The 13,992-nt window shown below is 38.0% G+C and overlaps 3 protein-coding genes across 6 annotated transcripts; 1 reads left to right on the plus strand and 2 right to left on the minus strand.

Moving 5' to 3' along the window:
- Positions 1-82: 82 nt before the first annotated feature.
- LOC104765047 (peroxisomal 2,4-dienoyl-CoA reductase [(3E)-enoyl-CoA-producing]) lies at positions 83-1,881 on the minus strand. The gene is made up of 5 exons (XM_010488703.3): positions 1,340-1,881; positions 1,084-1,243; positions 816-988; positions 465-687; positions 83-374 (listed from the first exon to the last, which is right to left on the minus strand). Exons 1-5 carry the CDS (start codon positions 1,523-1,525, stop codon positions 220-222), a joined length of 897 nt encoding a protein of 298 aa, XP_010487005.1. The 5' UTR covers positions 1,526-1,881; the 3' UTR covers positions 83-219.
- Positions 1,882-1,987: 106 nt separating this feature from the next.
- Positions 1,988-10,745, plus strand: LOC104765049 (protein PHOTOPERIOD-INDEPENDENT EARLY FLOWERING 1). 4 transcript variants are annotated; one of them, XM_010488704.3, is made up of 20 exons: positions 1,988-2,431; positions 2,520-2,600; positions 2,700-2,807; positions 2,895-2,975; positions 3,078-3,166; positions 3,252-3,388; positions 3,459-3,529; positions 3,786-3,921; positions 4,047-4,121; positions 4,204-4,265; positions 4,352-4,474; positions 4,607-4,645; positions 4,789-4,857; positions 4,951-5,013; positions 5,099-8,177; positions 8,324-8,388; positions 8,462-8,532; positions 8,655-9,438; positions 9,607-10,118; positions 10,206-10,745. In XM_010488704.3, exons 1-20 carry the CDS (start codon positions 2,333-2,335, stop codon positions 10,582-10,584), a joined length of 6,123 nt encoding a protein of 2,040 aa, XP_010487006.2. In that variant the 5' UTR covers positions 1,988-2,332; the 3' UTR covers positions 10,585-10,745. The 4 variants fall into 4 exon arrangements, with proteins under 4 accessions (XP_010487006.2, XP_010487007.2, XP_010487008.2 ...); XM_010488705.3 differs by having other exon boundaries at positions 4,207-4,265; XM_010488706.3 differs by having other exon boundaries at positions 3,462-3,529.
- A 25-nt stretch (positions 10,746-10,770) lies between these two features.
- Positions 10,771-12,457, minus strand: LOC104765050 (transcription factor MYB10-like). Its single transcript, XM_010488707.3, has 3 exons — positions 12,220-12,457; positions 11,471-11,600; positions 10,771-11,367 (listed from the first exon to the last, which is right to left on the minus strand). The coding sequence occupies exons 1-3, from the start codon at positions 12,356-12,358 to the stop codon at positions 10,914-10,916; spliced, it is 723 nt and encodes a 240-aa protein (XP_010487009.1). The 5' UTR covers positions 12,359-12,457; the 3' UTR covers positions 10,771-10,913.
- Between the last annotated feature and the right edge of the window lie 1,535 nt (positions 12,458-13,992).

Consider the following 13,992-nt stretch of genomic DNA (forward strand, 5'->3'; position numbering starts at 1 on the left):
TATCACTGATGAGAGGTTCTAAAGCTTTCACCTTTTCTTCTCATAGATTAGTTTACTGTTTTGGCCACTCTTTTTCTACATATTTTTGTAAAGAATGCTATTTTATTGTGCATAACATAGTTTGATCTACATAATCATGATAATATCATTTTCTCTGTCTCCAAATGCAATTCAATAACCCGATACAATTTTATATGAGTTCTCAGACACACAAATGATCTAAAGCTTGCTGGTTGGCAGACCAACAGGCTTGGCCCTGGACCTCTTCTCCACCGCACGAGAGAGTTGCTTCACAGCTTCTTTGGGCAAATGGCGAGGTTTGCTAAGCCACAGTCCTCCATCTACCACCATTGTCAGTCCGTTCACAAATTTCCCTGTTTAAACAAATCAGGCGATGTATCATCAGCATTTCAATCATTTATATGTTTTACACTAAAAGGCAGTGATTTAACTCAGCAGCATACCAGAATCACAGCTGAGGTAGAGTGCAGCCATTGCGATATCCCACTTGTCTCCGAGTTTATAAAGAGGCATGTACTCTCGGGTTTTGTTTTCAATCTCCTCAGGTACAAGTTTACTCATTCCCGGTGTACCTCCAATGGGTCCTGGTGCAATCCCGTTCACTCTAATATCATAGTCAGTTCCCCACTCCAATGCCAAGTTTCTTGTCGTAGCATCAACTGCAGCCTGTTTCAAGTTTCAAACTCCTAAGATTCCCATTTGCTACATTTGGATTGTTCCTACTACTAAGTTCTTGATGATTTCCTAACCAAAACTCGAGACACTGAATGAGTTTACCAGACAAAAGGAATTACCTTGGCAGCAGAAACATGAATTTGGTACCAAGAAGCCGTGTAGTGCAAAGTAGCACTTATGTTAATAATCGAACCGCCACCACTTGATGAGTCTCTCCCAGGCCCATCTTTCTTAAGATACTTAAGTGCTGCGTGACACATGTTGAATGTTCCTACTGCATCAATGTCCAAGACTGCACACACACACAATAAAAACGTTTCCTTCAGCTAAAACAACACTCAAAATCTCAAGACACAATTCCTCTCAAATCATTATCAAAAAGTGAACCTGTTCTGAAGCCATTAGGAGACAAATCCTCAGCAGCAGCCAAGAAATTCCCAGCAGCAGCGTTAACAAGAACATCAATTTTACCAAATTGCTGAAAAGTTGATTCCACAACTCTTCTCGCATCCTCTTGCTTACGAACATCACCTTCCAATCCAATAGCCTTATATATATATATATATATATATACAAACATTAGACAAAAGTCCTCAATACAAAAATCGCGAATCGAGAAAGAGAGAGAGAGAATTACAATTACCTGAATCCCAAGAGATCGGAGAGCGTTAACAGCATCGTCGAGAACTTGTTTCCGGCGTCCCATGATGGCGATAGAACCTCCATGTTTGCCGAACTGAGAAGAGATCTCAAAACCGATACCGGATCCGCCGCCGGTGATAAGAGCTACCTTGCCTTTGATCACATCAGGTTTGAACGGAGACTCCATTACCACCACCACCACACACACACTCGCAAATTCGGTAAAAAGGACAAGAACAAAAATTAAAGCCACTCACTCAACCTCTCACCTACTAACCAACATTTGATTTAAATATCTCCGCATTTTTTTAATTAAAAAATTACATAATTATGATATTTATTTCTACTAATCACAAATTTGTTGCCTAATGACGACGATTCACCACTCAGCGTTTTCGTTATCTCGCAAAGATTTATAATTATAACCCAAGATTTATAATGGAGTATTTAATTATTTTTAAAGATATTTTTAAAAAAGAATTATTAATAAATAATTTAATTTAAAGTAAAATAGAAAAAAGGGTTTTTTTTTTTTTTTTTTGGGTTATGACTTGATCTATCTGCGCCGCGAGCTCGCTTCGTCTCTCTCAAAGCTCTTTCTCGATTAAGTATTAAAGATTCTCACAACCAAAGCTTCATCCTTTATCGTATCTCTCTCATTGTTGTTATCTCGATCTCAAAATCACATCTTTCTTTTAAGTAAAGAATGAAGTGGAAAGAAATTTGATAATTAACCTAATTCGTGCTTCCCCTTTCGATTTCGAGATAATTTTTTTTGATTGTTCAGCTAAAGATTAGTCGGTTGAAGTTTTGAGATTTGGAAACCTGTGATGTTTCTGGTGAGTGATGAAATCGTTGCGTTGGTTTTGTCGCGCTGAAGTTGAAACCCTAATTTCGGGGACCTTGTGGAGTGGCTCTGTTTGCACTCTGCAGTCTCTAGTCTTCTTCTTCTTCTGCTTCGCCCTTTGAAGGTTTTGCATAGAGGGCGTTACTAATGGCGTCTAAAGGTGGGAAATCTAAACCTGATATAGTAATGGCGTCCAAAGCTGGGAAATCTAAACCTGATAATGAGTATAAAGCTAAGCGCCAGAAGGTTAGCTTCCAAGTTTTTTATCTTTACGCTTTTGAGTTCTCCGGTCTTTGAGCTTAGTGTTAACGGTTTTTTTGTTTTTGTTTTACAGACGCTCGAAGCTCCTAAAGAACCACGTCGCCCTAAAACTCACTGGGACCATGTTTTGGAAGAGATGGCTTGGCTTTCAAAGGTTATTAGAAAGAGTGCTACTTTGTTTTCATTCATTCATCTACGATTGGTATGCATGCATGCTTTTTCTCTTCTCTTCTAATTGTTGACGTTTTTGTAGGACTTTGAGTCCGAGAGGAAGTGGAAGCTGGCGCAAGCGAAGAAGGTTGCTTTGAGGGCCAGTAAAGGCATGCTTGATCAGGCATCTAGGGAAGAAAGGAAGCTAAAGGTTATGTCCTCTTTCTCTCTTTGCTCTTTCAGAGTACTTACACTCTCTTCAGCATTAGTTTTTAATTGACATTATTGCTTCTTACAGGAAGAAGAACAGCGATTACGGAAAGTAGCTCTTAATATCTCGAAAGACATGAAAAAGTTTTGGATGAAAGTTGAGAAGCTGGTAATTCTTTTACTTTTCTTCCCTGGACTTGAAATTTTAAGGTTTTGTTTAACTTCTGTGTATCTGAAACCTGTTGTTCTGTGTTGTCTTGCATCTTTATAGGTGCTTTACAAGCATCAGCTGGTACGCAATGAGAAAAAGAAGAAGGCTATGGACAAGCAACTTGAGTTTCTGTTAGGCCAAACCGAGAGGTTACTACGGAATCTTTCTTACACAGTTTTTTTTAATCTGGAACATATTTAAAAGAACTGAATTTGACCTGTTTGGTTATGTTAGGTACTCAACCATGTTGGCAGAAAATTTAGTGGAGCCTTGTAAAGAAGGACATAGTAGTCCTCCAAAAACTCTGCCAGCTATCGAGTTGAAAAGTGATGAGGAGATGGCAGAACAGATACCTCCAGAGATAAATTCTTGTGAGCACCCTATTACTCAACACAGCATTATTGTCAAGTGTAAGTGGATCCTAACAATCTTTTGACGCAGTAGCTGCAGGTCTTGAATCAGAAAGTCCTGAAATCGATGAGGATTATGATCTAAAATCCGAGGATGAGACCGTGAGTTTCACTTAATCTTCTTTTTATTTTTGTTTTACCACTTAGCAATTACTGTGTATCACAGCTTGAATCTACCTGCACCTCAAAGAAAATTGTTACGTTTTGTCATGACACTACCCTGTACCCAACATATAGGCTATACTCTAGTTTTGAATAGTTTCTGTGGAGATAGAAGTGATTATTTTTGCTCATTTATCTCTTATCTTTGAGGAGTGATATGTTCCATATCTCATTTTAAACCCACAATTACACTTAGGAAGATGATGAAAATACTATTGAGGAGGATGAAAAACATTTTACCAAACGGGAAAGACAGGAAGAGTTGGAAGCTTTGCGAGATGAAGTGGATCTACCAGTTGAGGAGCTGCTCAGACGTTATACTGCTGGGAGAGGTTGGGATAACTCTATGCTTGCTATTCGTTGACCTTTTTTTCCTTATATACTTTGAAGTTTACTAGATGTCAGCTATTTGAATTGCATCCTCTTTTTGTATAAGAGCTTTATTTTGATCCCTCAGTCAGTCGAGAAACCAGCCCAGAAAATGATGAAAGTGGAGACAAACTGGCCTCAGTAGATCAAGATCATGGAGAGGGTGAGTGGTATTAAGTCCCTATAATGTATTGAAAAGCAATGCAACTTCTCTTTGACTTCCTCTTCCCATTTGACATATACAGCAGACATGAACAATCTTACTGCTTCTGAAGAAACTGAAAAGAGCCCAAGTGTTCGTCGTTCTGTAAGTTGTATGTCTTTTTAAAATCCCATTGTCTGATTTGTCATTGAAATTCTGGCTCAAATGTAACATATATCCTTTATTTGCAGAATGATAGCTGCGGTCGTTTGGCAAAAACCAAGACCCATTCTCATGACCTCGAGCCAGGCACGAGGAGTGCTTCTGCTAAGTCCAGAAAGGAAGATCATACTTATGATTTTAACGATGAACAGGTAAGTGGATCTGATCTCATTTGTGAATCATTTGTCAGGAGACCTTAATGATGTTCTTCGTTGCAATTAGCATAAGGTCTCTGGTTCTGACTAATGATGAACTTGATGTGTCACTGATTGTAATATGTGCAGGAAGATGTCGACTTTGTTGTTGCCACTGGTGAGGAAAAGGTCAGCCATCTCATCAAATGCCAGAGATCAGTCATTTTAAAACTTTTCTCTTTTAACTTGATTCTCTTAGCCTAGGCTCTTGTGGAAGAAAGTTTTGAACAAGCATATAGATTCAAAGTTGTATATCTGCTCTTTTGGTGCAGGATGATGAGACAACACTTTCTGTCGAAGAGGAATTAGGGAAAGCAGATAATGAAGACCATGTCGAAGAGGTGACAAATCTATTAATTATTCTGTCTTCTTGTAACATGGAAAACGTTATTAGCTAGAGAGTTTACAAACAGAAATTTCACCTTGTATTGCAGATTTCTCTGCTGCAAAAAGAGAGTGAAATGCCTATTGAAGTACTGCTCGCAAGGTATAAGGAGGTATGCTATTAAGTCTCTTGTGTGCATGTGTTCAGTAGTGTTTTACTGTTTTTTTTCTTTCTGAAACTCAAGTTTCCTATGATAGGATTTCGGTGACAAGGATATTTCTGAGGATGAATCTGAGTATTCATGTGCTCAGTCTGAAGAGTCTGGTGTAGAATCTCACGAAAATAGGCAGCAAGCTAATTCTGATGATGAAAACGTTGATTCAACAGAATGTAAGCCAGATCCAAAGCCTTGCGCAGAAATAGTTGATGGCACATCCCATGAAATAACAGAAGATAATGGTGAAGATAGCAGTGATAAAATTGCTGATGCAGCAGCAGCAGCAAGATCCGCGCAGCCAACTGGATTTACGTACTCTACAACAAAAGTTCGAACGAAACTGCCGTTTCTGCTCAAGCATTCTCTGCGTGAGTACCAACACATTGGTTTGGACTGGCTTGTCACGATGTATGAGAAAAGATTGAACGGGATTCTAGCTGATGAAATGGGTCTTGGAAAGACAATTATGACCATTGCTCTTCTAGCACACCTTGCATGTGATAAGGGGATATGGGGTCCCCATCTGATTGTGGTTCCAACGAGTGTGATGCTTAATTGGGAAACTGAGTTTCTTAAGTGGTGTCCTGCGTTTAAAATACTCACCTACTTTGGGAGTGCAAAGGAGCGGAAACTCAAGAGACAAGGATGGATGAAGCTTAACTCATTTCATGTATGCATAACAACCTATAGGCTAGTTATTCAGGACAGTAAAATGTTCAAGCGCAAGAAGTGGAAATACTTGATTCTTGACGAAGCACATTTAATTAAGAATTGGAAGTCTCAGAGATGGCAAACACTTTTGAACTTCAATTCTAAACGCAGAATTTTGTTGACTGGTACACCGCTGCAGAATGATCTTATGGAATTGTGGTCACTTATGCATTTTCTGATGCCACATGTCTTTCAGTCTCACCAGGAATTCAAAGATTGGTTCTGTAACCCGATAGCAGGGATGGTTGAGGGACAAGAAAAAATCAACAAAGAAGTTATTGATCGCTTACATAATGTCCTCCGTCCTTTTCTTCTACGGCGCTTAAAAAGGGATGTGGAGAAGCAACTTCCTTCAAAACATGAGCATGTTATTTTCTGTAGACTTTCTAAGAGGCAGCGCAACTTGTACGAGGACTTCATAGCAAGCACAGAAACACAGGCTACACTTAACAGTGGAAGCTTTTTTGGGATGATAAGTATCATTATGCAGTTGCGGAAAGTGTGTAATCATCCTGATCTCTTTGAGGGTCGTCCTATTGTAAGTTCTTTTGATATGGCTGGCATTGATGTGCAGTTGAGTTCAACAATCTGTTCGCTGCTTTTGGAAAGTCCGTTTTCCAAGGTTGATCTTGAGGCTTTGGGGTTCTTATTCACACATCTTGATTTTTCTATGACTTCTTGGGAAGGGGATGAGATTAAAGCTATTTCAACTCCCTCGGAACTAATCAAGCAGCGTATGGACTTGAAGGATGATCCAGAAGCAATCCCTTTGAGTTCGAAAAACCGCAAAAATCTGCAAGGGACGAATATTTTTGAAGAAGTACGTAAGGCCATCTTTGAGGAAAGGGTTAAAGAAACTAAGGATCGGGCAGCAGCCATTGCATGGTGGAATTCTTTGAGATGCCAGAGAAAGCCGACTTACTCTACATCTCTGAGAACTCTTTTAACCATTAAGGGTCCACTCGATGATATACACCATCTTAAAGCTAATCGTTCATCTGACATGTATTCCTCAACCCTCGCTGACATAGTTCTTTCACCGATCGAGCGCTTTCAGAAGATAATTGAGCTAGTTGAAGCTTTCACATTTGCGATTCCAGCTGCACGAGTACCTTCACCTGCTTGCTGGTGCAGCCGTAGTGACGCTCCTGTTTTTCTTAGTCCATCATACAAGGAGAAAGTTACAGATTTATTGTCACCTCTTTTGTCTCCGATTAGACCTGCAATCGTTCGGAGCCAAGTATATTTTCCAGATAGGCGACTGATACAGTTTGATTGTGGTAAGCTGCAGGAGCTTGCTATGTTATTGAGGAAATTAAAATTTGGGGGTCACAGGGCGTTGATATTCACGCAAATGACCAAGATGCTTGACATCTTGGAGGCTTTCATTAATTTATATGGGTATACCTACATGCGTCTTGATGGTTCTACTCCTCCAGAAGAGAGGCAGACGTTAATGCAGCGGTTTAATACAAATCCCAAAATCTTTCTTTTCATTTTGTCAACCCGAAGTGGGGGTGTTGGCATCAATCTTGTGGGTGCGGACACAGTTATATTCTATGACAGTGACTGGAATCCTGCTATGGACCAACAAGCTCAAGATCGGTGCCACAGGATAGGTCAGACACGTGAAGTCCATATATACCGGTTGATAAGTGAGAGCACCATTGAGGAGAATATCTTAAAGAAAGCAAACCAGAAGCGTGCGCTTGATAACCTAGTAATTCAAAACGGTGAGTATAACACCGAATTTTTCAAGAAGCTTGATCCCATTGAGTTGTTCTCTGGGCATAAGGCTCTGACTACAAAGGATGAAAAGGAAACAAGCAAGAATTGTGGGGCGGAGGTACCTCTGTCAAATGCAGATGTTGAGGCTGCTTTAAAACAGGCAGAAGATGAGGCAGATTATATGGCTCTCAAAAGAGTAGAACAAGAAGAAGCTGTGGACAATCAAGAGTTTACAGAAGAACCTGTAGAGAGACCAGAAGACGATGAGCTAGTAAATGAAGATGACCTAAAGGCTGATGAGCCTGTTGATCAAGGTTTAGTTGCATCAGGGTCGACAAAAGAAGATATTCCATTGTTACATAGTGATACCAGGGATGAGAGAGCTGTCATCACTACTTCAAGCCAAGAAGATGACACTGATGTATTAGATGATGTCAAGCAAATGGCTGCAGCAGCCGCTGCTGCTGGACAAGCTATCTCATCTTTTGAGAATCAGCTACGTCCTATTGATAGATATGCGATTAGATTTTTAGAGCTTTGGGACCCCATCATTGGTGAGTCTGCAATGGAAAATGAAGCGGGGTTCGAAGAGAAAGAATGGGAGCTTGACCACATTGAAAAGTACAAGGACGAAATGGAAGCTGAGATTGATGATGGGGAAGAGCCTCTTGTTTATGAGAGTAAGTGTACCCTTTTTTGCACATTCAGTCCAATAATTTATCTAGTATTCCTACTTAACTGACAATGACCCTGCCGGTGATGTAACTTTGTATAATGTTAGCCCACCTGGTTTTTAGCTCACATGAGATGTTAATGCTATTTTCAGAATGGGATGCTGATTTTGCAACCGAAGCATACAGGCAGCAAGTGGAAGTCTTAGCTCAGCACCAGGTGAGATTAATTACTGCATCTACCGTGTGTCATGCAATTTAGCTTGTTCACGTATTTACTTATATTTTTGTAGTTGATGGAAGATTTGGAAAATGAAGCTAGAGAGAGGGAAGCTGCTGAGATGGCTGAAATGGAGTTGATACAGTAAGACACTTCTGAGTCCACACGGTTCATTGTCAATATGATTTATTTATGACATTGCTGTTGAAAATTATAATTCATCATTGATAAAACAAGTAGATTAATTAAACCATTCTTTTCCTCAGGAATGAAATTCCTCATGTACCAAAGTCTAAGAAGAAGAAAAAAGCGAAGAAAGCCAAATTTAAATCCCTGAAGAAAGGATCACTGGCTGCGGAACCAAAATATGTGAAGTCCGTTGTGAAAGTTGAAGATTCGACTGATGATGATAATGAAGAATTCGCCTATGTGAGTAGCAGTGACTCAGATATGGTTACGCCGCTTTCGCGGATGCATATGAAAGGCAAGAAAAGAGATTTAATTGTTGACACCGAAGAAGAGAATACCTCGAAGAAGAAAGCAAAGAAGCATAAGAAATCTCTTCCGAATTCAGATGTCAAATACAAACAACCAAGTGCTCTACATGATGAACTGGAACCATCAAAACCGCCTGACAGTATGGTTGTTGATAATGAAATGAAACTGACGAGCAGGGGTAAAACTATAGGGAAAAAATCCATCACTTCCATGCCAATAAAGCGTGTTCTTATGATCAAGCCAGAGAAGCTAAAGAAAGGGAATCTGTGGTCTAGAGACTGTGTTCCCTCGCCTGATTCTTGGCTGCCTCAGGAAGATGCTATATTGTGTGCCATGGTACATGAATATGGGCCTAATTGGAGTTTTGTTAGTGGAACTCTTTATGGAATGACAGCTGGTGGGGCTTACAGGGGACGGTATCGCCATCCTGCATATTGTTGTGAGAGATATATAGAGCTTATCCAACGACATATTATGTCTGCTTCCGACAGTGCAGTGAACGAGAAGAACCTCAACACAGGTTCTGGGAAGGCACTCCTGAAAGTCACTGAGGTAAGGTTGATTATGGCATAGCGTTAGGTTAGCTACTCACTAGCATGCATTAAAGTAGTGATGAATTAGGGAAAGATCAAAACATTTCTTCTAAATGGGTCCTTTCAATCAAGTGAGAAGATTATAATGGAAAGGAGATGCTTTTCACTAATATCATTTTTGGTGCAGGAAAATATTCGGACGCTCCTAAATGTTGCAGCTGAGCAGCCAGATACAGAGATGCTCCTACAAAAACATTTTTCTTGCTTGCTGTCATCAATTTGGAGGACGTCGACCCGGACAGGGAATGAACAACTGCTCTCCTTAAGCAATCCCATTTTCAATAGACAGTTTATTGGCTCCGTGAATCACTCCCAGGATATAGCTAGAAAGCCTTGGCAGGGGATGAAGATCACCAGCTTAAGTAGAAAGATGTTAGAAGCCGCTCTCCAGGATTCCAGCACGAGTCAGCCAAACAATACTGCTTCCCGTTCGAGGTTGCAGGAGAATCAACCTATCAATAAAGTGGAGTTAGACTTAACCTTGGAATTTCCCCCACGTGGTTATGATGATTCCCTGACGCAGTTTCCACCCATGATAAGTGTGTCCATTGATGGGTCAGATCCATTAAATTATGTGAACGAGCCCCCAGTGGAAGATGTTCTAAAAGGTTCTAGGATTGCTGCAGAGAACCGTTACAGGTTTGAAAAGCTGATATATTTGATTTTTCGTCCGATAATTTTGAGAGCAGTAATAGTCACTAAAGAATTGGTGATCTTGTTCTGTAGGAATGCTGCAAATGCTTGTATTGAAGATTTATTTGGATGGGCTTCAAACACGTTCCCAGCCAACGATCTGAAGTCTAGAACAGGCACGAAAGCACAGTCCCTGGGGAAACATAAGCTATCCGTCGCAGACTCAGCCAAGTCTTCAAAAAGCAAACAGCGCAAACTCTTGGCAGAGCAAACAGAAGTGGCATGGGTTAGGCCAAATGACCCAAATCTCAAGTTTGATTTCACACCTGCGGATAGGGAGGATGAGGAGGTTGAGGAGAAGGCGGTTTTAGAAGAGATAGAGATGATAAGTTGTTCACAGTGGTATGATCCATTCTTTACCTCAGGCCTTGATGATTGCTCATTAGCTTCTGAAATCTCAGAAATAGAGTAGTAAAAGCCTTTTTGTAAAAGTAAAACTGCTGATGATTGTGGATGATCATTTTCTTAACCACTTTTGATGGGCAAAATCTTTTGTAAAGCAGAAAGTGACAGCTTCGTAGGTTTTTTGTGTTTCATCAAAATATCTAATCTCAAATATGATTTTTATCCCCACCGTACTGTATAATAATACCAACAATTTAGCTTCTGACTCGTTTACATTCTAGTTTCCAAATTCTCTAGGTTTTAGAAAAACAGCGAGTTCTCAGTGTAGTCTAAATTTATCTATAAGAAAGAAAAAGACAGTGCAACAGTACATGATGGATCAACTCCTTGTGTGTTCTAGCAAGTTTGGTTATCCAAGAAATTGAGCCACTCATTGTAATCATCAAACCCTGGTTCAACCAGTCTGCTCCAAAACTCGTGATCTGATTTCCCATGGATCTCTAGTAAGTCTGGTTTAGATATAGGAGGAAGAATATGGCTATCTCCAAAGAGACATTCTAGTGATTGTGGTGCATTCACCTCAAATCCACATGCCATTTGCTCCACAAAGATTTCCTCAAACTCCTCTTCCTGGTTAGGCTTCTCGTTGTTTATAATAACATCCTTCAAGACTGACGATGCTGAGGAAGAGGAAGAAGACGTAGAGGACACTGAATGATTGGTGACATCTTCTTCTGATGATGATGATGATGATTTTCTCTTCATCAATCGCTTTTTGAGATGAGTGTTCCACACATTCTTGATCTCGTTGTCTGTTCTTCCCGGAAAGTGGGATGCGATCTTAGACCACCTGATCAAATAATGCACTACTGTTATACTACTTTTTGCTTAAAAATGTATGTACACACACACACACACAAAATAATGATTTGAGATAAAGGAGACATGATTACTTGTTTCCATGAGCCTGGTGAAGGTGGATAATGGTATCTTCCTCTTCTTTGGTGAAGTTGCCTCGTTTGAGACCTGGTCTCAGATAGTTTATCCATCTTAGACGACAACTCTTTCCGCATCTCATCAATCCTATTTAAGTTACAAACACTATCAACTTTGAACACCAGATATACTACAAGTTTAACATATAAAGACTAGGAAGAAAGACGAGGTTTAAGTTTCACCAAATTTTTATTTACAATAAATTTTAAATTGAGCAATTTAACCATTTATTTCGATATTTGATATTTCACCCCATCTTCCGAAAGATTTTGTATGAGACTAACCTATTCAACTTTTAACTTTTAGCAGAAAACTTTGTAATAAACACGAACGTTACAGATTCTGGTCAAACATCTCTTCAAATTCTATTCATCAAAGACATATATGTCATCTTTATGAAATAGTCACCAAAATTGTAATTGAGACCCAAAACATACACTAATTCGTAACTTCTACTGTTCGAACATGTAGAATTGTAAGATTTGATAAGTAATCAGAAGTATTAAGAATAATCGATGAAAGAGACTAAGGTTTTGTTCTGTATAGATATTCTACTCGAGACCGAAATGCATCATTAACGAAAAAGAAAAGAGTGCATCTTGCATATATCGTATCAGATCAAAGAACATGATTAGAGAGAAAGATAATGCAAATGAGTTAGATAGTGAAGCATGCAGTGTCATAGATAGGAGTAGCTAGGACATACCAGCGAGTTTGGGAAGAGATCTCCAATTCTGGTGACCATTTTTTTCGATAAAAGCTCTGAGTCTTTCACTTTCTTCATCACTCCATGGCCCTCTCCTCACTTGGCTTTTGTCACAGCATGGTGCTCTTCTTTTCCCCATCACACCGACTTTAATTTTTAGAGAATCTTATGTACTTATCATCATCATCATCATCATCATATATATATAAGGGTTAATTACGAGAGACCACAAGGGCCATGCCACTAATTCATCTACAAATAAACCTACTTGAATAAATTAATTAAATGGGTATCTATTTTTCTCATATATATATATTATATCCTCATACTTTTCTATCAATTAAATTTTGACTTTTTTTTTTATCATATGACTATTTTTAATTAGTCCTTGTATTCCTACAAAATAAAAAATTCTGGCACTATTTTCTCAAATCTAAAATCAACTTTCTTTTCATATTCAAATCTCAAAGGTTTTAAAAGTATCTTAATTAATTAAATATATTTTTTATTTACTTAAATATTTATACTGTGAAAATTCGGATTTCAATTTTCAGACTAAAAGGTAAAAAGTATTTTTTTTAATTTTTAGGAAAAATATAAGGGAAAATATGATTCTTTGTTCACAATAGTAAATATTGACTAGTATATTAGTTGTCACCATTGACTATATTTGGATCTGCAACTTGAATTTATGTTATTTATGCAAAGACGATTAATGTAGAAATCTTTTCTCCTTTTTTTTTTTTTACAAAGTATGCATTTTAAAGGAAGCGTTAAAATTTGTAAGATTTTTTTTTTTTTTTTTTGCCGATAAAAATAGAATAATAAGATTTTATTCTAAAAGTAAAATAAGTAAATAAGTATATAGAGATGGTATATACGGTTACGTCTTGAACTTCCATTTATACAATGACAGCGAAATATAAACCTGTAAATCAACTTACATAACAACAACTGGCTGAATGCACGTAGGGAATGTATCACTTCAATAAACAAAATTTGAAATGATGGAGAAAAAATATGATATGAGTGGGAAAGAAGATAAGCGTAGTCATAGAAATGCATGATACATTACCTTCCAACTTCAACTTGTATATTTTTTTTTTTCATTTAATCTACCAAACTATTATTAGTGATGTGTATACGTGTTGTGTCTTCTTTGAACTGTACACACGACGTCGTTTCGCTTGTTCAAGTCTCCACGTGCTTGCCCCACAGTTGAATTGTTTACAATGATTTGAGTTTTCAAAGGCCAAAAATCTCAACAACAAAAAAAAAATTATTCTAAATTTTTGATTTTGAAGAAAAATACATAGTAATGAAAGTGTATGATTTGATACTTTAATCTTAAATTACTTCTTCATATTCATGATTTCATAATAAAAACAAAATTTCAATTTTATCATTATCATCTTAGTTAATTCTAAATTTTAAATAATGTGGTATAAATTTTAAATTTTATTTCAATAAAATAATATTTCGTTTTACAATTATTTTATATTTATAATTCATAATAAAAAAGTTAGAAGAAAATCTTGTTAGATTTTATGGGCTTTGAAACAAAACTGGGTCCTAAACTAATCTTGTTTAGGGAGGCTCTAAACAACAGAAGCCCATCAATATATAGTCTAAATGTTTGTGACTTTATTTATTCTATAGCTGTAGCCTGTAATCACTCAAAGTTTTTTTTTTTTTTTTTTTAAATGATTTCTGGTGGATGTTATTTAGCAGGCCTTAACATAAACAATCTCAAGACCACCATAAATTATTTTA

This window comes from Camelina sativa, chromosome 19, assembly GCF_030686135.1.
Source record: "Camelina sativa cultivar CO46 ecotype springtype chromosome 19, ASM3068613v1".
Lineage (NCBI taxonomy): Eukaryota > Viridiplantae > Streptophyta > Magnoliopsida > Brassicales > Brassicaceae > Camelina > Camelina sativa.